Genomic DNA, 24018 nt, shown 5'->3' on the forward strand with positions numbered 1-24018 from the left:
CATTGTAGTCATTTGTTTTAGATATGTAATGATTGTGCTTATTCAATTTTAACCAAATCTGTACAGCTCAGGCTTAGTTTGACAATCACATCGGCCCTTCGCAGAACTGCACATTAACGCGCTTTATTGGAATTTTAACGTTTGTATATGTCTACAGGGTCCCTTTAAATTTTCTGTCAACTTCTATCCGCTTCAAATGACCGTTTCAACGGTTCGTATCAAATAACAAATTCTTGAAGGTGACGTCTTATATTGCGTAATTTCGTTGGTGTTACATGTAAAATGCGAAACGAATAATAAGGAAAGGTTCAAGTTTTAATGGATGTAGCTGTATGTGTGCCTCTCTATCAAAATAGAATTGAAACAAATGCGGGTGGCACAATAAAACTGATAAGCGCCGGTCACGTTTCACGGCCTGATGCCGCGCTAAAAACGGCCCGATTTTCAATTAAGCAGCAAAAATGGAAAATCTGCTGAAACGAGAGAGATCAAGCTGTCATTGCAGAATCGAAGCGGCCCCGCTGAAAATGAAAACTCATTTTCATTGCTAATACAAAAAGATCCCGGCTACAAAATGACACAGCCTTGTACAAGTACATAAGTACTCGTAGCAAACGGAGTAGTTTACCTAGTGCTGATGGCGCGCAGGAATTGAAAACGACATTAAGAGCATTTCGTCATCAAGATTTGGGCAATTTCCGGATATCCGCTTGATAGGCAATTGTTTGACGACGTGTCAGCTCAGTTGTTTTATTAATAATGATCACGTGATATGATCGAAAAGTCGAAGTTTTTGAAGACAACGACAGTAGATATGGATGTTGAGAAGTGTGTAAATTATGATTAAGTGAGGTTTTTAAATATTTTAAATGCTCTGTGGGTAATGATTGGTGGCGCAAATTAGTGATAATGGTGTACGCTAACGATGTGTGCTCAGGTGTGGGCGATACTGTGAATTCTATAGAATCGCCAAGCGAAGGAAAGTTCATGATTATCTTGCTGTCGTCTGGGCGCCCATTCTATAGAGTCAGGTGAGAGTGAGAATTTGTCCAATACATTTGGCTAATAAAATTTTTTGGCTGGGTCGCGAAAAATTCCATTATTATGAATCGCGAATGAGAATATGCCACCTACCTCAGGCGTTCTGTATAAAATACGTCTGGGATCTAAACCATAAATAAAGCAATTATACCCACTTTGCATGACTCGTCAAAACGCCTTAAAGCATAAAGGGTGTTTTCTAAATTCAGTTAATAAAATGTGGTACTGCCTGGTATTTTCCTAAATAACCCGGTTCTTATCCGCGGTATCACCGACCCTTTTATTAAGCGAGATTCACTGATCATTGTCTCGAGGAAAGGTGTTAAAAGATAGTGCTGTTTGGGTTTTTAAGAGTGGGCCTCCAATTAATTCATAGCTGCTTAATTATCGTTCTTTTTGGTGCGTGACTACAGCAAAGTTGCACAAATCGAACATTTACTTTTAACACACTCGAAGAGATTGTATACCGTGCTCCAAATTACTAATGATGGCCTTTCGGTGAGACCATTACCATTCGCCTAGTTTCGATGCATGTCGCAATGTCACATCTCCACAATAAAACCAGAGGAAATTCAATTAAACAGGAGATTAACCATGGCGAGGAGCTCCTTGGTGGAACTGTGGGCGTATCGCCCTCTCCTCGGTTGGACGGGACGCCTGGCGAGTCCCGATAGCGGCGCTCCCTAGGGACCATCTTTTGTCGGCCCCGAGAACTCATTAGGAAAGACCCGCCTCCCACTTTCTGGCGTCGCTTTCTGGAAACGATGAGCTCTTTTATCCCTCGACAAGAGCTTGTTTCAGTGGCGCGCTGAACTTCCTAACAACTACATAAGGAGACTTCAGTGTTGGTGCGAGCTACGCCACTGGTGACCAGTTTGAAATGGCCCCTTCAACTGGAAAGTGCTCAAGATGTCTTTTCTTGCTCAAAGTCCATAATCCCGGGCTGTGTCACGTTAAAACAGCTCTGTTATGTCGCCCATTGATAGCTTTAATTAAGTTTTTGGGATGTTTGATAATAGCTGCTCCGTGGTTTTTTTGGGGACGAGTATTTCTGTTATGCATGCACCCACCTCTAGCATTACTAGAGTTATTACCAGCGATATAAACTGCCTTTGAACATCAAACGTTCGTTCAAACTTTATGATCAATTATGGTATTTCTTAAGTTCTACTGCCTACAGGGCGCCCTGCATATGTTCCTTTATTTCAGCCTCTCTGGCAAAAAACATAATTGAAGCTCACAAAGAATTGTAAAAGATAAAGAACATAAATACTCAAAAGTGATGACTAATGTTATGTTCTACCATTCTACGCTGTCAAGGCACTGTCCCCCGCTGACGGTTTTTGTTCCGCCATTTTTAAGTTTGCCAAAATTTTGTTTCTATCGCCATGACATTGACACATTGACATAACTGAAAAAAATCTGCCCTTAAAATATGGCGGAGGGGACAGGCATTATTATGCGGGAATTTTAAACTCGAATCGACACCTCACCCATTAAATGGGAGGCCCATTCACACACACAGATAGAAATCAGAGATTATTTAAATAAGTAATGTGAAGTGGGCCCGGAAGCGCTCATGCAACGCCACCTTGTGGCTTAATCGGCGCAATTTAGGAAATCCGTTATTGCGATTATTGTCGGTTTTATATGGCGAAATTTAGAGCCTCCAGGCCCTCATATTCGAGACGGGAATAACGTGCATTTGCAGCTTTTGAAGAAGAGTTGCTTGAGCGTAAATTAAAGCAATATAATACGAATGGGGAATAAAAAGGGACGCCATCTTAGCATTGTGCGAAATGTATTTATAAATTCGACGGCCTGATGTGGGGTGTACAGAGCTCTCGTTAACATTACCTGCCCGTTTTGTATTTAAATCAAAAATGAATCGTCTCGATCAAGTATGAAAACCTGCACAAACCAGATTTTGTTATCTCGGTCAGCTTAAGAAATATGAGGAACTGAATTTTGAATAACTTGACGAGAATATTTAGGGGGCAATCACGCTTCAACCATAGATTTGTGAGATATGCGGTTATGTCATGATTTCAACCGTCATACAGTTTCCTAAGCATGAGTCGACCATCATGAGTGGCCTGTTTTTGATTTAAAAAATTTTGAGGTATTAAAAAAAATGTTTAGAGAGTTCTGACATTCTACAACCATGGATTTAGGAGGAGAAAGCAAATTTTTGTCACTTAATTCTCTACCGTCGTCCGTAGTTTCTCATTTACACAGAAGTTCATGTACGTCATGCCAAGCTTTACAAAGCTTCAAATAAAACACACTTCAAAATTCACATTTATTTATTAAAAAATAAAAACGCGCATAATATAAATACAAAAAAAAACTAACACAGTCCCTTGCGCAATAATACTGCACGCCCCCCTAGGCGCTGGGCGCGCAAAGTAGACGTATAAACCAGGAGCAACGCCCCCTACTGTACAATAATCTACATATAATTTAGAGCAAGAACTTGACTTTTGTTCGACAATAATAATTACAAGATTAGACAGCTGACAATTAAACAATGTCTTTATAACAACAGAAGTAAGTGACTACTAATGTCCCCAATCGCCGCCACCCCCTGAACTTCCACCATAGCCACCACCATAGCCGCCAGATCCTGACCAATCAGATTCTTCATGATGTGACACTTTAACGGGGACTGGGTATGGTACTTTTACTGGGTAAGGTACTGGTTTCTCAACGGGTACTGGTACTTCTTTGTACACGGGATAAGGCTTGTCAACGGGTACCTTCACGGGATAGGGCACGGGTTTTTCAATTTCGACTGGTACCTTCTTGATTACGGTGTAGGGTTCGGGTACTGGCACTTTCACCGGGTATGGAACGGGTTTAGGTACTATTACTGGGTATGGTTTGTCAATGGGTACTTTTACTTCATAGGGTACTGGTTTTTCTACGGGGTAAGGCACGTGCTTCTCAACGGTGACGGGGTAGGGTTTAGGTACGTGAACTGGGTATGGCCTGTCAATGGGAATTTTTACTTCGTATGGTACTTTTTTCTCCACAGTATAAGGTTGTGGTACTGGTACTTCAACCTATAAAGAAATGACAATATTAAAGTGATATTTAATCTAGTTCGACTAATCTAACCTTGACTGGGTACGGAACTTTCTTGTAGACAGTGTATGGTTCTGGTACTGGTACTTTTACTGGTACAGGGATTTTCTTCTCGACGGTGTAGGGCTGGGGTACGTGGATCTTGACTTCATAGGGTCTGGGCACTGGCACTTTGACCTCAATTGGAACCTTTTTGATCACCTCATAAGGTTGGGGTACTATGTAGGGAACCTTGATTATTTCCTTTACTGGTACTGGCACCTTCTTGATTACGGTGTAGGGTTGTGGTACTGGCACTTTGACCTCATAAGGCACCTTCTTTTCCACGGTGTACGGCACGTGTTTGGTTACAGTGTATGGCACTGGAACCTTCTTTTCTACCACTACGGTCTTCACGTGCTCCTCATGACCTAAAGTGAGATGGGCCTTTCAGATTTGGGTAATAGTGAAGTACGAGGAGAGACTTGCCTCCGCCGATATCTCCGCCTCCGTAGCCGCCGCTCTCGTATCCGCCTCCGCCAAAACCTCCTCCTCCAAAATCGTGTCCTCCAAGGTCACCACCTCCAAAACCACCTCCTCCAAATCCATGGTCTCCAAGGAGAATACCCCGTTTGTCCTGCTTTTTGCTTTCCTGCGGAGCCACCTCCTTGGTCTGGTCCTTCTTTTCAGCCTCCGCAGCTAAAGCGCAAACGCAGAGGCACAATGTGCCTATAACGAGCTGAAAGGGGATTCATTTTGAGGAAGGTGCCGACGTGGGTGACGGTTTAAATGACCCGTTAATCGTATTTTCGGAAAAAACCGAAAATGAGTGCCGTATCGATCGGTTCGTTTGAAAAAATGATAAAGTTAGAATCTGCTTCCGGCAGATTGTGAAATGGAGAGAAGAGGAGATATTTGAAGCCGAGGATGCCGTCGTTTTTATTGGACAAATCGAACTGAAAATGAGTACCATGTCGATGGAATTCTCTCGAAAAATCAAAAAGCTCAAAGCTCCTCCCATCAGATTGTAAAATGGAGATAAATGTTAATGATCGGAAATCTACTTCACCATTTATCTTCTTGATGGAATGGCAACTTTATTACTAGGTGTTCTCATGCGTTTCTTCGAAGGAATTAACTAACTAAAAACACTAATTAATGCATCAATGTGCAAGTACCACTATAGTACCCTGACATAATTCCATTACAACGCCGTAATTGAAGAGTAGCAATCATTTGTTTAATGGTACTACGACGACATTTAATTACCAGCAGATTGCGGAAACCCCGCAACTACATACCGAAAAGAAATGGAACATTCGAACCATATGTCGAGCGAGCAAGTTACATACAGTGCTGGATACCACTTTCTTTTCCTGCTGCTGCCGTGTGCTACCCGGTTGCATAACGCGTAAAAAGCTGAATAATCTCGACAGCAGTACCGCGTACATCGGTACCATTATTTGATTACGGTAATTGGCGTTTGCTTTCATTTCTACATTTTTTTGTTTCATCGTTTGGGTTGATGACTAATTGGTACCACTCGGAAACGATAGATACACGTTTGTTTTTTCAATAATCTAACACCAACGCTAGATGCCAAAACGATGTTTTTTAACTAACTTCGTTAAAGGGGTGAATTTTTTATTTCAGTTACGTTAATTGTTTTCCAAAATTCAAGCACCGCCAAAGGTACCAGCTGATTGTGCGCCCAAAAGCGGGTTCCGCAACGTTACGTCTTGGTAGCATTTGTTTTCGAGATGGCGGTTTAAAAACAGCACCCAATTTGATTTCCGTCTCGACAACAAACACCGCCATTTTGGTAAATCCCATAAATGTCAAATTAGAACTTCGTGAGTTTGGAGTGGTACCAGGGTAAATCACACTTCACAACCGCACTGAAAATACTATACCGGGTGTTTGTCACTTTTTCTTATAGGTACCACATTGATATGATACCCATAAAAATCCTATTGCTTGTCACTGCTGAACACCCGGTATTTGCGAATTCGTCACTAGAAATCACCGATACAAACCCCGATTACGTCACAGATGCGCCACTACCACAGGTGATACCCATAAGACTTACCAGAGCTTTCATGATCGAAGTGTGTACACGAGAGCAGTTTGCTCCGTCTAAAATCTTCCTCGTGGCTTATATACGTACCAAAAGCACACTTTCTAGGTGCTCAAATCGTTCACCACCTCCTCCGGGGTTTCACTTCCACATCCGCGCAGCTCTTTCAGTGTGTGGTACTGCCTGAGTTGGTACTGCTCTTGATTGATCCGAACTATTATTGATATTATGTAACTAACTATGTTTAAATCTGAAGCGACATTAAAAGTGGGTAACGCAGCGGTGGTACCAAGGGTGTAATATTAAGACTTTGCGTTGGACAATTAATTTTTTAGGTAAATGGTAATGAGGAAATTAATCAAATACTTGTGATTCTTCGGTAAATGGCAACATTGTTTTGCGCGGATGTCAATTTCACAGTTGTTCGTGCATCAGCGGTACCAAATTGGAAAAATTGGTTTTTGGTTTGTTCTTCTTCGCCCTGGACGATGTCACTTAAGTAATTTTTTTACGTTGTTAACGTGATTAAGTGGGTATTAATCATGGTGACGAAATTGTATTTATTCACTTCTGATACTTGTCACTTGAGCATATATTGCCAAGATTTGTGACCTTTTGACGATTGAGCTTAGATGGCATATTGCCATCTGTCATTGTCATTGGGTGATTGTCAAACTTGATGAAGCCTTGTTGTTATATTTAAATGGATATTGCGAATTTCAAAAGTCCTTTGAAATATTCGTTTTAAGGGCTTTGACCACACGCTTGCAGCGTTGTTTCACACTTGTTAATGTTATTTGGTGGACACCAAACTGGGAGAAGCTTCGCTCGAATAAGTAGAGCAATACATTTGGTTTCACTTTTAGTGTTAATATTCCGTTTAGCACGTGTCAATTTTAACACATTTTAGACGTATGACACCAATGTTTGAAATTGTGACGATAAACGTGGAGGACGCCCATTGCTGTGTAAAATAAATATTCTTTTTTCCAATTTTTCTACCAAATCCGCGTTAATTTTATTTCGACAAACGTCAATTTGTGTCTACATTGTATCTTCGCTATTAAAGTTTGCGAATTTTTGACAATATTGCTTGTGTTATATCTGTCAAAGTTATCAAAAAATATATCGCGGTTTAGTTTCGATTTGGATATTTAAAGAATTTTCGACGACGTCTGTTAAATTATTGCTTGACACTTGACTTCTGTCATCGCTTAGTGATTATCTTTCATCTATAGCTTGTGCGAGGTTGCCAACTATTGAGGAACATTATGTCTAGCTTCGATTTCTGTGCCAAATTTGTCTTAATTGGTTAATATTGAAATTACCTAAAATGGTAACAGCTTTATTACCACATTTGTTCCTAATTAATGCGAAGAATTTTTCTGTACACTTTTCCAGAAATTCATTTGACACCTGTCATCATGACCCAATAGTTGTTTTGAATCACGTGCGTTACGCCTGCAGTTCGGTGACACTTACAATCTATATATATGTGACCTGTCATCTATGCCGCGTTGTTGCCATCTCGGGGAAATTCTCAAACTAAAGATTTATAATATGCCCCTTACTGGTGGAAGCTACAAATAAATATGTATTAAGCAAGTTTCCGTTGTTAATACGTGGTATGTTGTTTATTATAGGAAACTATAAAACATGCGTTTTGATGTCATTAAATTAATATACGGACACTGGTAATAATGCGCAAAGCTTTCTATTTTTTAATTGCTGCCTGGGCCGCATGAAACAAACATTAATGAAATTCAATTTTCGCATAATCTTACAAATGCGTTTTACACCGCTTGTTTTGTTAATCCTCATAATAACAACAATTGCGCAAAAACCTGGTAATTTTTCCGGACTGAATGCGCGCAGCTATGTCCAAAAGTGCTCTAATTAGATCTGCTACGAGGTATAAAATAATTAAGGCTCTACTATTATTTTGCTTCAATTGATGAGAAATTTGGCAATGTTACGTTGAAGAGACACTCGAATACGTCAAAACATCCGTGTGGCGCTGGCTGTTGATATGTCTGTCGTCTCGGTTATGCTGGGAAAATATCGATATGCAGATGATCAAAAGCGGTCTTGCCGTTATGCCGCTTTTGCGCGAAGGTCAACGTATTGTCAATCCTTAATTGTGCCCGTAACTGCGCTGATCAGCACCAATAATTCCGCGAAGAGTCAAAATTTTTCACTTTACAGCCTCGATTAAGCGTTTTTGGGGAAATTTACGACCCGACCGCACGCGCCCCTTGAAAAATGTTTTAATTTACTTCTCCTTCCTCTGATGATGATGATGATGGCAAATGCGCAGCTGGGCCATATATTTCCAGCGCGAAGACACGTTGTGGGCGATGCATTTTTTTGGCGTTTTAGGGCGCGAAAATTCGGTTTAGGAGAGTACACCTGACATAGAACGTCATAATTAGCAGCATAGGAAACCCTTGTTATATCGCGTTTTACCATCGCGGTAATTTGGGAACTGGAACACGCAAGACGCGACCTGAAATTTATTAATTTCCTTTCGTTTTGGGGCTGTTTGTGTGTACTGGACGTGACGCACTTACGTCATCGATTTTACTTTGTGCGCACGCATAAGTTGGGTTTGACAGTTCAGTGCGGTTTTTTCTGAAAAAATCTCGACTTTTTGCAGGTGGCTCTGTTGCGTTCGGTGTGGCAACACTGAAATTGTCAAACAAAAATCGGAGCTGGCGGCGGCCATATTTTGCCTCCGATTGCGTTATAACAGTTCCTAGCCGGTATACCCGACCCGATATCGTTATTTCTTGGTCAAATTTCGCAGGAATTCAATTTGCACATTCCCTTACAAATTCTGAAAGATTCACTCAAAATGGTGGAAATTGCGAGGCATGAAGCGCGAGGATACAACGTGCTGATTGTGGGCCCGAGATCTGGCCGAAATGTTAATTTAGTTTAGAAAAATTCCTACTCACGTAGAGGCCTGATTCCTCCAACACAAATTTCGATGGGCTTGAATTTATACATGCAGTAAGTCACGACGAAACTCGTACACATGAACTATTTCCATTAATTTTTCTTTATGTTAAAAAATTAAAGCAACACAATTGGCTGTTTAATCGTCTTATTGCATGGACCTGGTAGATAAACAAGAATTCCAAAAATGTTGCTTTTTTGTTAAATATTAAAAAAAATCAATTGTTGATATCGACATGAAACTGGTATAGCCAAGATATTTAATAAAAAATGTACATTTAAAGGAGTTCGGTGTTCAGTCTTTGCTTTTGGCTTCAATTTTTGCGTATTTTCTATATAATGTTACCCTCGTGTATCTAAAATTAATTGTTGTACGCAACGGGTCGATAAAGGGGCCAAACCACCGTCACCGAAAGAAACCTCATCCACCATTATGAAAGCGGAAAAACTTACCGTCAAATAGGTTAAATGGTCAATAGGGGTCGTACAACCGTGCAGAGTTCTACAGACCGTTATATTAATGCAAAAAGGATTAAAAACAGTGTGCGAAATAGCCCTAGAAGGTTCTCAACGATTATGATGAGGAAGGTGAACTTTAAGAAAGGTTGCATAAAATCCAAACATTTCTGCTTCTAAATTGGCGAAAATTGTAAAAATATATCAAAATAAGGTCGTTAATCCACAAACCGTTCGAAACTTATTAGGTAAGCATAATCTAAATAGTAGAGCGGCCCAAAGAAACCACGGATCAGTAAGACTAATAAAGTCAAACGCTTAAGATTTGAGGAAGAATACCAAGAAAGTGATTTTAACTTCTGAAAAGACGTAATTTTCGCAGATGAGAGCAAATTCAACATTTTCGGCTCAGATGGACGACAACTAGTTTGGAGAAAACCCAACGGGGCGTTAAAAGGAAAAATTTACGGCCGACAGTGAAGCACGGAGGAGGTGCTCTTATGGTCTGGGTGTGCGTGTCGGCAAAAGGTCCTGGGAGCTTTCATTCCATTGAAAGTACCACGGGTCAAAATATGTATTTAAAGCTGAATTTAGAGCAAAGTGCGGAGAAATTGGGAATTGAAAGGTCATTTAAATATTACCAGGACAATGCCCCAAAGCACAAAGCACTGGAAGTGGGACAATGGCTACTTTATGATTGTTCTAAAGTAACAGAAACGCCTCCCCAGAGTCCAGATCTAAACATAATTGAAAATTTACGGTGTCAGTTAAAAGCTGCTACACGAAAACGTCGAATTTCTAGTAGGGAATAATTAAAAATTGTTGTAAGGTAAGAATGGGCAAAGATACCAACAGAGTGTTATGAGAAATTGGTAAAATCTATACCCGACCGTCTAAATGACGTAATTAAGTACGAAGGAAATTAAGGTAAAATTGAATATTGTTTAGAGTTGCTATTTGAATCATGCACGAGCTTCATTTTGAGGTGGAAAATTGATTTTCATTTAGTGCTAGGCGTGTGTGCGGAACTTCCGAATAATTTTTTTTATTTTTTATTGCATTCAATACACAATTTCTTCTTTAACCACACGTTCCTCGTCAGTGTCTGTTTACTTCGCTACTTATGCCAAATAAACTTAGTTTCCGGGTTTCACTTTGACTGACTGTACGTCTCCACAGAGCCTCTGAAGATTTCACGCGAATTCGTGAAAAACCAGGGGCGTGCGGGGCGAACACATGAAATGCCGACCATAAGGTTTGCGCCACGCTCCAAACTGAGTCGAATTCCGAGAAATTGTGACTCACGTCGGACCCACCAGTCTGAGCTCTAACTTTTCGGAGGACGAGAATGTGCGTTCGTTGATCGTCTCCGAAGGTTTCGCCCCGATCAGTGAGCAACCGGGGACGTACAGAATGGAGATCTAATGGCCATTGTGTGATCATGAAAATTCCACATGGATCGACGAAGAAGAATATAAGGCGCTGACCATGAATCTCCGCTGAGTTATTATTGTTAACGGAAAAAACTCCCTATTGAATAAACCTACTATATTTACCCATGGTAGCGCGATCGTCACCCATGACCCACCACTATCAAGGCCGGGTCTACTTCTTGCGATTATTTAGTTTGATTTGCAAACAATCGCGTACCAGAAAAACCTAAAGAATGTTCCTATTTCCTGTATTGGAAAATAACGCCTCACGGAGGTCGCAGCTTTCAATCTGAGGCTGCGCGTGTAAATGATTCTTTTGGACTCGGCGAGGTCCGGCCGCAAGAGAGACCGTAAATGACAGTTTAACGACCGATGCCAAAATGCCAAAACTGACCTAATACCTGCAATATAACTAATGTTGGGTGCTTTATCTTAGTCAGAAATCGGCGTATTTTCAGGTAGAACGAGGAGAGAAAATGGGGAACAGCTGCTTTCGGTGGTTTGTGCGTGTGACGGCAAAAAGTGACCAAGAAAAAAGCGTTATAGTCGCTTATTAATAGATTTCGAAATTGGTGCTTTTAAGGTGATGAAAGGGATGGTTTAGGGTGACTCTCAGATCAAATGAAAATTAAAAAAAAATTAATAAATAATAATAACAAATAAGAATAATTAATAAGAATAATAAATAATAATAAATAATAATAAAATTAAAAATTTAAAAAAAACTCGAAAAGTCGTCTAGGAAAATCCGGCCTTTGCGATATTCCCTTTGCAGCTTCTTGAATTCCGCTGGTGACCCTTCAGGCGCTGAACGCGTGAAAGTTCCAAAATGTTTAAATTTCATTGTGAAACAGCCCATATTACTAGATATTGCCGGCTAATGAATCGAAGCCTTGTAACAAATTCAATAAATAATGGGCTTCATTACAAAGTGCACTTAAAGAGCCAAGTTTTGCTTAATTAAATCCGACATTACCATGCACCTTTGTCCTGCGGTGTATTAATCTATTTACATTATTTAACACAGATTCTTTTTTAGTTCGCTTCGACGTTTCGCAATTGCTCCAAATTTAATTCGAACACAAGATCGACCGTACAGAGTTATGCTAATTGATCTAATAATGGCGTTTTGGCATTATTTAACGGAAAAAAAGCGACATACGTAACTTTGCGTAGTTACACAACATGTGTGGTAACTACGCCGCACACGCCAGATGATGTGTGCAGAAAAAGAAATAAATTCCAATACATTTTATTAGTTATTTATGTAAATCGGGATTACTCACACACGCAGCTCTTAGTCAATTAATGTTATTATAATTACCTTAATAAGGAGAGTTTTGCAATTTTTCACGGTCTGAATACCGTTCTTCCTCAATAACGCGAAGACTCGAAATGGTTTGTTATTAATGCATATTATAGTTAAGTGTAATTACTATTAGGACGAGTGTATGTGGAGATAACACGACCGAAGAGGAAATTTAACGCACGCGACTGTCCAAAATAGTTTTTTAATAGAGAGGCAATTTTTTGGTTGTTTCGACCATTGTGGAAATGATGATGACTGGGAAGCGCCCGCAATTAAGGGCTGATTTGCACCTGCAGAACGTCGTCTCTTATCGGAATTATTCAACATCAAAACAAGCTGATTGGAGCGACGTAATTGGACTTTCATTGATTTATATACGATCTCGCGTTTTGCGCGAATCCTTCGATTGATGATGGGTAAACGACCAGTGCAAACTCACTTAATTAACTGCGTGATGTTTCATGAAAATGGGGCTCCTCGCCGCACTTTCTAATTCCTACGTCTAGATTTCGTAATTGCGGTAAAAGCACTCTTTTTCTTTTTGCTGAGTTCACGTCAACTCTGTATAGGATACTGGGGTGACCGCGTACGTATACAGGGTGTCCATTTCTGGAAGTCGACGGTGAGGACTTCGGTGACCATAACAAACGCGGGGACGGCTAGGTTGGGGGAAAGTTGCGCCATTCGGTGTTCAAGAATGTACTGTTTCGAGGTTTGGCTAATTTAGGTGACTTTTGGAGGTACGGTGTGATCATATTGTCCTCATAGAATTTCATTTTGCGATAACTTATTTGGTTTTGAAGGTGTCGGTGCGCGATAAAGGCTTTTCTCCAGGACTTCCTCGTGAGTTCTTGCAAATTTAGAATGAGTTGCCATAACTCTCAAATTTTGGCCTTTACTTACGTAATTTGCTTTTTTTTAAATGGAACATCCTGTATATTTTCGCACTCCAGGAAAAATTCTAAACATATTTTATATAACACTTAGTATATCCGTCTCTCAGCATCAGCATGCCAATTTAAAAATTGAAGATAGTTTCCATGTGAAACAGCTTAGAGTCAGCGATTTACCTTCAGTAAATAATAGCAATAGAATTAAAACACGGTAATGAAACGATTTTTCTTCACAATATCACACATTCAGTTTTTTATTACATATCCATTAAGTAATTAATGAAAATAATCATTAACAATTAAAAAGAAATGACAATTAATTATCCGCTGCTGTTTGCTAGAAGAATTGCTGGACGTGACCACCCTGTAGCTCAACGCATTTTTTTATAATCTTTAATACCACTGCTCAGAGAATTAATGGGGACTTCTGGTTTCTGCTTTAATTCTCGGACAACGTCTTAAATTTAATTCTTGAATGTTATGGCACAGAGTTTCATAAACTCTTCTTCTCCCACATGCCTTAAAGGGAAAATTCAACATGGTTAAATTTTAATTTTAGTTTAAAATTAAAATTTAATTTCAGTATTAATTAAAAACTATTTAAGTTGCAGGCTACCTGCGTAATAGGAAAACTACTTTTAACTTATAAATTAGCATTCTGAGCTAACGGTAAGAAATAGACGTACTAACTGTTAGAGAAAACGTGTTTAGAATTTTCTTTGGAACGCGAAAATGGGAAAATATACAGGAAGTCCCATTTAAAAAAAATGCAAATTACGTAAGTAAACGCCAAAATTTGAGAGTTGTGGCAATTCGTTTTAAATTTCCAAGAACTCATGAGGAAGTCCTGGAGAAAAGCCTTTATCGCGCACCCATATCTTCAAAAACAAATCAGTTATTGCAAAATGAAATGCTATTAAAATAACATAGTCACACCGCAATCTGGGTGCTCGATCATGTGAAGCAGTGCCAATTAGGGGTGTTCATAAAATCGCATTGTTCATATAATCAAAAGTACTTGAAAGTGTATTCGCGTTTTATACTTAACTAAAGTATTGTATAATATGTTTATGTACTTTCTTCTTCTCTAAACTCTTGTGCAATGCACGATTTCTGCACTTTCGTAGAACTAACAAGTCATCAACAACGAATATGGTTCTTTCCCCCCCAACGAACAACATTATTCAATGCGTTTACAGCTTCTGATTAGACTAGTTCAATTGCTTCTGTATGATTTTCAACTTCATCCCCATAGCATTCCTCATTGTCATCATCATTGCCTCTTTATTGCTCACCTACCCGATCCTACTCTCAATGTTTCCCTATAGTGTCATATATTATCGAAAAACGCTTCAAAAGGAGAACACGGCAGATTAAACAAATACAGGGTGTTTCACTAAAAAAATTAATTTGGTTTATATCTCAAAAGTGATTAGATGAATAATAAATCTCATATTACCGCAGAATTCTACGTTAAAAAAATCTATAAGAATCCGTTTTCAAAATTACAAAGTCCCTTAAAATGAAAAGTTAGAGAAGATTTCTAAAATTTAACAATTTTAATTTCACTCTGATTTACCGGCAAAGAAACCTATGAAAAAACCGTTTAAGTCATGATTTATGTCTTTAAAAATTAGCACAGTATCGCATAAACCACTTTCAAATATCTTTTTTCTAAGCGAGATTTCTGAATAATCTCATCACAAATAGGACACCCTGTACAAACACGAAAAATATGAAACTGTCACGCCAAACACACCTGAAACCTGGATAGTAACTTATACGGCTTCTCGGGATGTGAGAGAAAACCCCGCATATTTCAGGAAAGTCCTATCTTAGAGTCTACCAACGCCCAAGCGCCTTTATTGCATTTAGCTCTATATGTTCACTTAACAGAGATCAAATCTGTTCGCTCTATAGAACCTAATACGTTTCCATTTCAGTGTTCACTGTTTCGGATAGTTCATGTAATTAAATGTTCATGAAACAGAGCGTTTATTGTATTAGAAAAAATGAATTTTGTGGAGAGATGTTTTAAATTTTTCCTCAGCTTATGCGGAGAAGTCATATTTGAAATACGACGTTTCGATTTCCTAAAACCATCATCAACTCGCGTTTTTCTAGTGGGCGCCATCTTGAATTTAGACATTTTTTAATTCAGCTTGTTTTCTGATTACAATCATGTCTCGCTTGTTAAGGTTCACTCGTGTAGTTTTGAGCGACTGTTAAAAATCCTGTTTTCGTATAGAGTGTCTTAGAAACAACATCCATACTTTTGTTCAATAAAGACATTTTTAACGGTTTGTCTGGGTATCGCTTAGCGTTGTGTGCAATTGGAATATAAGTATAAATTTATCAACAAAATGGCTTTTTTTACTGAAGACAAAGGAGAGGTGATAAAAATTTATTACGCTTCGCATCGAGGTTATTTCGGAAACACATCTACGGCGGCATATAGAAAATTTGTTAGACGCATGACGTCTAACAAATCGGACGTAGGTATAATAAAAATAAATAAATAAAAACCGTACAGCTTTACTCTCAAGCATTCGAACCTTTCCAACGCCGGGGTGATGCTCTCTATTGATCACTGAGATTTTTCCCTATTTAGCAAAACTCTATCGATTGGCCACTTACGCCAATAATCCCATTCAGCACAGCACCCACATTACTGAGTGTGGTTCTGACAAAAACCCCTAATTTTCGAACGATAACGTTGTCCTTCAGTCCGAAAAAAACGTCGATACACGAAGATATCAAACGCACCTTCTGATATGTTTCAAAAGAAGAAAAAATTAAGATCCCATGGCCTTCGTACCACTCCAGAAGCATCGGATGCACACGGTCTTTTCGTGCCGGTCCAAACCTGAACATTTCTTCGGCCAATACAAATCTCGTCAAGTTCAAACTGAACGAACAACACTCATCATCTGTGACCATAATCCGATCCAATAATTTCGATTACGCGCAAACAAAAGCAGGTCGAATTTGTAGTAGACCCCGCCGATAATGCAGAGGGTGAGTGAGAGTGATCTATCACCTGTCAACACGCACCGTGTTCTGGACGGATGCGCTACACTGATTCCTTACTGTGTTACGTAACATGTGTATTGTACATCTATTCTGAATGCTTTCTCTTTATTTGAGTATGAGTGTGTACCCTCGGGGGTAGTTAGTGCGGTTGTAATTACACGCCGGGGTAGTTTTGAGATAAGTGCGATGTTTTCAGTTGTTTGGTTTACCGCTGACGGGTGCAAATGAAGAAGTTAAATTCCCCAGCCCAGCGGGCATACCTACCTAAATCGCGATTTAAAAGCTCCTGCATACAAATTCGCTTATATTGCCTTTTAATAGGCGCTGTTATCTCCGGCGGCGATAATGTCACCGCTGCATATAAAATAGACATTAATTCGGGTCCGATCATTTTCGAGGGCACCTGCCCGCCTTTCGGAATTCCGCAGCAAGCAAAAACCCCGACCGACACGCCACCGCAGCAGGACGATGAGCGAAAAAGAAGACCGGAAGCGACGTCACTTTTTCGGCTCCGGTGTCCGGAGCCAATGCGTGACGGCCGTGGCACGTGCCGCCAATCGGAGACGGCCGAAGCTCCAGTCGGGACCAATCGGAGGACGCGCCACGCAGCCCTCGTGCCTCTTCATACCCGCCGATGATAAATGGTGAGTTGGGAAAAGGACAGGGGCGGCACAGAATCACTGTAAGAAATGTAAAAATATCTAGAGCGCCCGTTAATATCGTATGGAATGTATCCGTCTGATTGGCATTATTCGCAGTCTCACTTTTGTCGTTTAAAACCGCTCTACCCTGCGGTCCCTTAAACTCATCTCTAGAATGCATAGAGGTTTAAATAGAGAGTGCCACCCTCAAGACATGTATTTGAGTGTTCGTCATTTACAAGGAAATATATCGTTCATTCCCTGTTTATTTACATACATATATTGTAATTCGCATTAATGTCTGCAAATCAAACTGACAGTGCGCATTGCCAGATTTCGACTATTATTTACCCCAACGTTGCCATTGTGGATAGATTTACAAGCCCGCTCCTGTAGACATCTGCCAAAGTAAAGGGGGCGGTCCTGAGGCGCCCTCGCACGCGCCGAAAGAGAAGAAGTTGCTGCTCTTCTGTTCCGACCTCAGACCTTCAGTAGCCCTTTGGCGGCTACCGGATAGAGCTCCTTTAGCGGCCGCTGAAACGCTTGAAAGTCGGGGAAAGTTGCTAATGATTGTGCGTTGCTAAGTTTCGGTCTTTAAATTTTCCGTGTTCGGTGAGTATAGAGATTTAATTTCGTATTTAGGCCAATGTATTATGTATTTATTGTTGAATTTTAATAGAGAAAAGAGACATTTCGCATTTTTTTTTGCGTTCCAGATTTTTATGGGTTTTTTTTAGAAGATTTGAGAGTAAAACATTATTTTTTTGTGTCAACTTGGCCATTTTGATCCTTTTTAATAATTACATATTGGCGATCAGTCAATTTTTAAATCGCCTATACGCATCTATGTTTTGCGAGTTTTAATAAAATCTCTATATCTTTAAAGCGTAACTTTTTCTAATTTTGATATTGACAATTCTGGATTTGAATTTTCATTTTTGAACGTTTTGTTTAATGCCCATATTAAGTACAAAATTGTTCAACATTTTACCATTTAAAGTTTTGTTTTTAGTGTGAATTCGTCGCGTTAAAACACCAATTGCTACGCCACTGAATTTTGCATTTCCTGAATTTTTAAAGTGAATCCTTTAAAAATTTTATATTAGATCGCTTCGTTATTGCGCCATTACAATTTATGTTTCTCGGGGACGTTTCTTGTATTATTTAGTTTAAAACGATATCAAAGCTTCTTATATAAAAATTCTTACTTTTAATGACGGATTAGCCTCTTTAATCTGTATAACTACGTTGCTGAGTCCTATTGTTCTGAGAATAAACATTTACGAACATTTTGGATCAAGAAAAACATTATTTATAGTCGATTTACTGCTGTAAAACTTCCATATGTGATCTAAGTTTTGTCCGCCAGCGGCGTTTCTTCTACTTTTTAGGACCAAAGGTTTACCCTAGCTTTGCGATAATCAGAATATCAACCTTTTCTGAGTTTTAAATCTTTTTAATAGGAGTATTGTTCAATTTATATATATATTTCTCAATTGTACAATTAAAATCTATTTTAGGTCTTCATCATTACGGATCTGTGTGATGTATTTTGCCGTGATTTTTATATTGTTTTTAAAGCTCAAGGTTTTCAAGATCCCTGCAATAAAAAGTTATATAATTTTTAATATCCATCATCCATTGAGATCTCTAACACTGTGCCCCTAACCTTTATTATTTTTCGCGCCAACATTGGTCAATATGGTGGATTTAAAAAAATCCGATATTTATCTGAACTTTTACTAAAATTTCTCATGATTCAAATTCATTACAACTCATAGTTTTGCGTGTTCCTTTAAGACAATTTTTAAAATAACAATCGTCTATAATATTTATAGAATTTGTTTTAAATCCCTATCACTACGCTTCTGCAGGATGTGTACTTCAGTGGCGTAGGTTCCTTTTTTTATTTTCATCTAAACGGTTTCGGAATTTCGGAAGTCAAAATTTGGATGGTTTTTAATGTTGATTTAGCCAAAGGCGTGCGAAGCGACGAGCTGGAGGGTAGCTGTCACCCCATGAGAAAAAGTATGGACATAGAGTTTCGTAAAAGAAAATCGTAAAATAGTGGAAAACAAGATTATAACCAAATTTTCTCAAGTTGCCCTCCCTCCCTGCTTAGTTCAGATTATTTAGCCCTATTTAACTGTCAGTACCGTGCCCCTGTGTAATGCGTATTTCGGAGACGTTTCCTTTATTTTTTAGACCCATTTTATACCCAAAATAGCTTTCTGATGTTCAATTTTCCTTTGACAGATTATATAGTTAAGTCACTGCTATTGTCAACTTGTTTGATGGCTTATCGCAATCCAGCAATATTTTTCTTATCAAATTTTCCGGTTCTATTCAAGATGGCCACCATAGTAGTCGTCAAAACTTTATGCAGACAAATAAATCAACCGAAATTGAGCTATAACATAAATAGTAGTTTCCACAGGTAATAGGAGAGGTGCTTTCTTAAATGACAGTTATTATTCGGGGGACAATGGTCTATAAATTCGGACAATAAAGACAACCTTCGACCATGTGAGTGCTCTGGAGTTTTTTTTTGGTGCGGTCGCTTTTTATAGTCAATTTAAATACATATGTATGAAAAGATGGCTTCGCATGAGCCACTGCGGACGCATGGTAAATTGACATATCCCTCGTTATTATAAAGGGAAACCACCCAGATTGCCGCGGGTGACCGTAAAGAAATTTTAATAATTGAATTATTTATGGGCGCCCGCTTATTTACTTTTGCATCGGAACGTCAATAGCACGACGTATTCCGATTAAGGCTTTAATATTATTATAACGATGCTCATACTTAAACAGTAATTCCAGGAATGTGGACTAAAGGACTTAAGGAGGCAAATTAAAGGGGTGAGAGAATGCGTGATGGGGGATGCAAATTCGCCACGAATAATTTGGCCCGAACACGTTGCGCTTGTGATTTCGATTTACATTAATTTCATATTTTTCAGCATAAAACATGATCAATATTTAAATTTTTCATGCATGCCACTCAGAAAAGCTCGACATGAACATTATAGTCACGGTTACGCTGATAATCATGGCGTATATATTTTTCTCCCTCTCATATTTTTTATGGATGCCGGTGAGTTCGTATAAGGGACCCTCCGTAAACACCAGATTTGATTACACTTATGCATCGAAACGACACATGAAGACCAAAAATAGACTCACGATAGGATCTACACATGATATTGCTTCGATAATCCTTGATAGAAAATACGTTTCACGTAATGTTGCTTCGATGTGGCTATAGTTGATGACAGTTGTCAATCACTCTTCAGTTGCAAGGCTGTACCATATGACGTCACCACAGGGAGTCATTGCTTCTACCCGTTGAACCTCGTCAGAGACTTTCTTATATGGGAAATATTAATATGCCACGAAAAGCGACTAATTTTAATACCCCCGACGGGGACCGGGAAAAAAGTGGAAAATCGTACGACGCCCATTAGCATATTTATAATGTGGGCCTAAAACAAGAGTGACTGGGCGCACACGGACGCACATAGATTGTTTCTTAATAGGTCACCGTGTGCAGTAAGTGACGTCACGGGACATACATAGGCAGCTGAGCCCGCAACATGATGGACAAGCTTGAAGAAGTATCTTTTTCTGTTCAAGGTGTGTAATTAATGTAAATGTGCGCCCCTATACGTGGGTACGCATCAGTTTAATGCGATTGAAAAAAGGCCGTCATAGTCATCAGGCACGTGTATGTCATTGGTTTTTAGGACGAATTTTGACGGTTCACCTCCTTGCATGGTGGTAGATGGTGGGACTATGTTGACTAGTCAGCACGTCAACCTGTATGTAATCTCATTACGGGTTCTTCATTCCTTGTTAGCACAATTTATAGTCCCATATGTGCGAATTCAGCACGACCCATTAACGATGGGGTGCGCAAAAAAACTCAAGCGTGACCAGTAGGGTCACTTCGCAGCCACACAAGCCACTCTTTCAATTATCTTTGGCTCAAAATAACATTGATATAATGGGATCTATTTGTTTTGCAGGAGCAGTTGGATTCTGAACGAAGAGGATGCCGCACACCGGTATGTAACGCACTTTTTCATCATTAATCTTAAATTGTCCAACTCCCTGTGATGACATCATCAATATGGGAAAACCGCGCGTTTATTTTTGGTCGTTTGGTTCAAACAATCAAACTGTCAATTTAACTCCTCGTTCATTAAGACGTGATATATGTCAGTGTCATTTGCGACATCGGCTTTAAAATGGCGACTATAATTGACATCATAGAAGGCAAATTGGTTTGTTATCCTGCCTTATTCTTGAGTGATTTTCAGCGACCATTTTGCGTTAGTTCTCTCGAAAATCTCGAAAACCATAAGAGATACACAACCAAGCATGCAAATAAAAAGAGACTGTACGCTTCTGATACTTAGCGAAACATTTATGGTTTTGCCTTTTGGACAATGAGATCCGGCTGCAATTTGGCACGCACTGCGTAGTGCTGCAATTAAATTAGGGAATTTTGCCAAGGTCACGTGACATCTCCTCCATAAGGGTATTTGCAAAATCACGACGTAAACCTAGTCAAATTTCTAATAACCTTGGAATTAATCGATGAATTAGTTATTAACTCGTTGTTGAAACAAAATGTCTCATGCATATCGCAGGTCAAGCTGGGGTGAACCAACTTGGTGGGGTGTTCGTGAACGGCCGCCCTTTGCCGGACTACGTGCGCAAACGCATCGTAGAACTGGCTCTTTTGGGAGTCCGGCCCTGCGACATCTCAAGACAGCTGCTAGTGTCCCACGGGTGCGTGTCAAAAATCTTGACCCGATTCTACGAAACCGGGAGCATTCGCCCCGGCTCTATTGGCGGCTCGAAAACGAAGGTAAGTTCGCGTGTGTCGCCCTTAATTACCAGCGATGATGCTCCCTGATAAACGATCCTTCATAAGGGTGGTGTCGTGCCTCATATCCTTATCTCTCTCGTCCTATGAAACTCGTCTTTTGACAATCGCTTGACCTGGAACGTTCCACAGAGGGATGAGCCTCTTCCGTGTAAAAGCAGCGTAAATGAGTGACCACGGTAAACAATTTAATGACCAACGATGACGACAGAATTACCATTACTGGATGATTGATTTTGTAGTGTACGATGTTCGGATGTTTATCTAAACTGTAGACAGAAGATCGGGGTGGGTGATAGGGCGGTTCAGGTGCATGCACGACGATGTTTTTATCGAGATTAGCCCTTGTTGACATCGATCGCCGATTTCCTAAATTTCACGAATTATTTCGGTCGCAAGGTGGTAGAGAGAATCAGGACATGATAATTGGGGATTAAGCAAACATCATAAAAGCGGAATGAAGTGGCAATAAAGAACCATGCGGCGTGATGTAGAGGGTGTATTAGTATACAATTATTAATAACCCGTCGGGTACTTGAGCAGCCAATAAATTGCGGTTTGTTGGTGGAATACTTCAGGTTTTATCGATGTATTTGAATGACTTTCAATGAGTCTGAGATTAAGAAAAAAAATTTACTCCGCGTAGTGTAAACATCGCCCTTTCTCTAAAGGTTAGCTGAAAAAAGACGAAGAGAAAAACCTCTCTAATACCATCGCCCTTATTGGTTCCTGCCGCTGCATATCGCTCTATTTACTGTAAAAGAAAGTTCTGAAGAGCTCGCTTCGGAACCTCCCAAATTTCAACATTAACGTAATCTAAGAGATAGATGGTATCTGCCATGCGAAATTGTTCTCAGATGTATGTTTGGTTGCCTATTCTATAGTTTTGTTAGAATGAGCATTCGTCATTTGTTCATTTTTAATAGTGGATTTCCAGGCTTTGCAATTAATAAACTTAATACTCCATCTCTCCTATTTATGTAGCAAAAAGCTCTGGCCAGTGATATGTTTCGTCGAGAATAATTTTCTATTATGGTAAATGTAAATTATAGTTCGATATGTAGCAGACCAAATCAATCAATGATCAATGTGCATGAGTGCAATTTTCTGCCAAAAAACGTTTTCGATAAAATTTCTATCATTGATCAATGATAACTATCCGTTACAGCAAGTAGCCACCCCAACTGTTGTTAAGAAAATCCTGCGTTTCAAGCAGGAAAACCCTGGGATGTTCGCTTGGGAAATCCGCGAGCAACTGATCTCCCAAAGGGTCTGCGAACCCCACAACATCCCTTCGGTCAGCTCAGTCAACCGAATATTGAGGAACAGTGGGGTGTGGCCTGACCAACCAATGCCATCAGGTATGAAACATTTTTTAAATACTAACAAAAATAACGTTAAAACAAAATGGGAATTATTAAAAGTAATGCTCTCCTGTCTTTGTTTGAAACAGAATTCTTCCACAAACATCCTACCACCGCCCCTCCCTATTTCGCCCACGACCCTTACTCCCGTTTACACCACCAACTCCACATAGCAACTAATAGCTCTATGGAAGCACAACACCCCAGCCACAGTTCCTGGCCCCCTTTCGGTAACAGCCTGGTGATGCCATATCAGCAACAGGCATTGGAGTATTCCCCGGTATCCAGTGAGGATGCTAAAGAGGCCAAAGAGGAACCGAGAAAAGCCATTCCTTACTCAATAGAAGAAATACTAAAGAAACCCAGTAAATTGGCGAAGCCTCCTAGTCCGGCGGAATGCTCCGGGTTTTGTCAGCCTGTAGGGCCTGGTATTGCAGCGATAGAGGAGGGCGAGGGGGAGGAGAGGATTGATGTAGATTGATTGGAAAGGGTGGGTTTATTTTTTGAAATCATGACTAGTTTTATGGAGAATTTGAGTATGTTTGCTCCAAGTTAAAAAAAGGCCATAATCTAGTATCATTCAATGTCATGGTCTTGAACGCCCGAATTCACTAAAAGTGTAGTTTTAAGGGTTGTGTAATAATAAATGTAAATAATGGGGTTGTAAATAAAGGACGAACACGATCATCATACATAGCAGCACTCGTAGTGATTTATACAAATTGATGTATTCACTATAGTTTTTAAGTAAAAAAATGTTCCTTATTTATTGTATAAATTTTTAGGTAATTTATTATTAAAATAATGTTCCTTTTTAAATGAGTAACCTCAAGTTTTTTCGATTTGGCAA

General features: G+C 39.6%; 2 protein-coding genes across 5 annotated transcripts; one reads left to right on the forward strand and one right to left on the reverse strand.

The window, feature by feature from the left end:
- The first annotated feature begins 800 nt into the window (after nucleotides 1–800).
- On the forward strand, nucleotides 801–23749 carry LOC136350679 (paired box pox-neuro protein-like). 4 transcript variants are annotated; one of them, XM_066302662.1, is made up of 5 exons: nucleotides 801–1031; nucleotides 20939–20977; nucleotides 21566–21786; nucleotides 22973–23165; nucleotides 23258–23749. In XM_066302662.1, the coding sequence occupies exons 2-5, from the start codon at nucleotides 20965–20967 to the stop codon at nucleotides 23647–23649; spliced, it is 819 nt and encodes a 272-aa protein (XP_066158759.1). In that variant the 5' UTR covers nucleotides 801–1031; nucleotides 20939–20964; the 3' UTR covers nucleotides 23650–23749. The 4 variants fall into 4 exon arrangements, with proteins under 4 accessions (XP_066158759.1, XP_066158772.1, XP_066158766.1 ...); XM_066302675.1 differs by lacking the exon at nucleotides 801–1031 and adding an exon at nucleotides 7506–7520; XM_066302669.1 differs by lacking the exon at nucleotides 801–1031 and adding an exon at nucleotides 16034–16910.
- On the reverse strand, nucleotides 3330–6347 carry Vajk4. Its single transcript, XM_066302743.1, has 4 exons — nucleotides 6197–6347; nucleotides 4597–4846; nucleotides 4162–4538; nucleotides 3330–4106 (listed from the first exon to the last, which is right to left on the reverse strand). The coding sequence occupies exons 1-4, from the start codon at nucleotides 6206–6208 to the stop codon at nucleotides 3603–3605; spliced, it is 1143 nt and encodes a 380-aa protein (XP_066158840.1). The 5' UTR covers nucleotides 6209–6347; the 3' UTR covers nucleotides 3330–3602.
- Nucleotides 23750–24018: the final 269 nt, after the last annotated feature.

Source organism: Euwallacea fornicatus, chromosome 1 (genome assembly GCF_040115645.1).
Source record: "Euwallacea fornicatus isolate EFF26 chromosome 1, ASM4011564v1, whole genome shotgun sequence".
Lineage (NCBI taxonomy): Eukaryota > Metazoa > Arthropoda > Insecta > Coleoptera > Curculionidae > Euwallacea > Euwallacea fornicatus.

Bases quoted from the DNA above. Each gene is read 5' to 3' on its own strand.
- Vajk4 (XM_066302743.1), bottom strand. The intron at 4,539-4,596 runs GCAAGTCTCTCC...ATCTCACTTTAG, and splicing joins AGGCGGAGATATCGGCGGAG to GTCATGAGGAGCACGTGAAG. The intron at 4,107-4,161 runs GTTAGATTAGTC...ATTTCTTTATAG, and splicing joins AAGTTCCGTACCCAGTCAAG to GTTGAAGTACCAGTACCACA.
- LOC136350679 (XM_066302662.1), top strand. The intron at 21,787-22,972 runs GTAAGTTCGCGT...TATCCGTTACAG, and splicing joins TTGGCGGCTCGAAAACGAAG to CAAGTAGCCACCCCAACTGT. The intron at 23,166-23,257 runs GTATGAAACATT...TGTTTGAAACAG, and splicing joins TGACCAACCAATGCCATCAG to AATTCTTCCACAAACATCCT.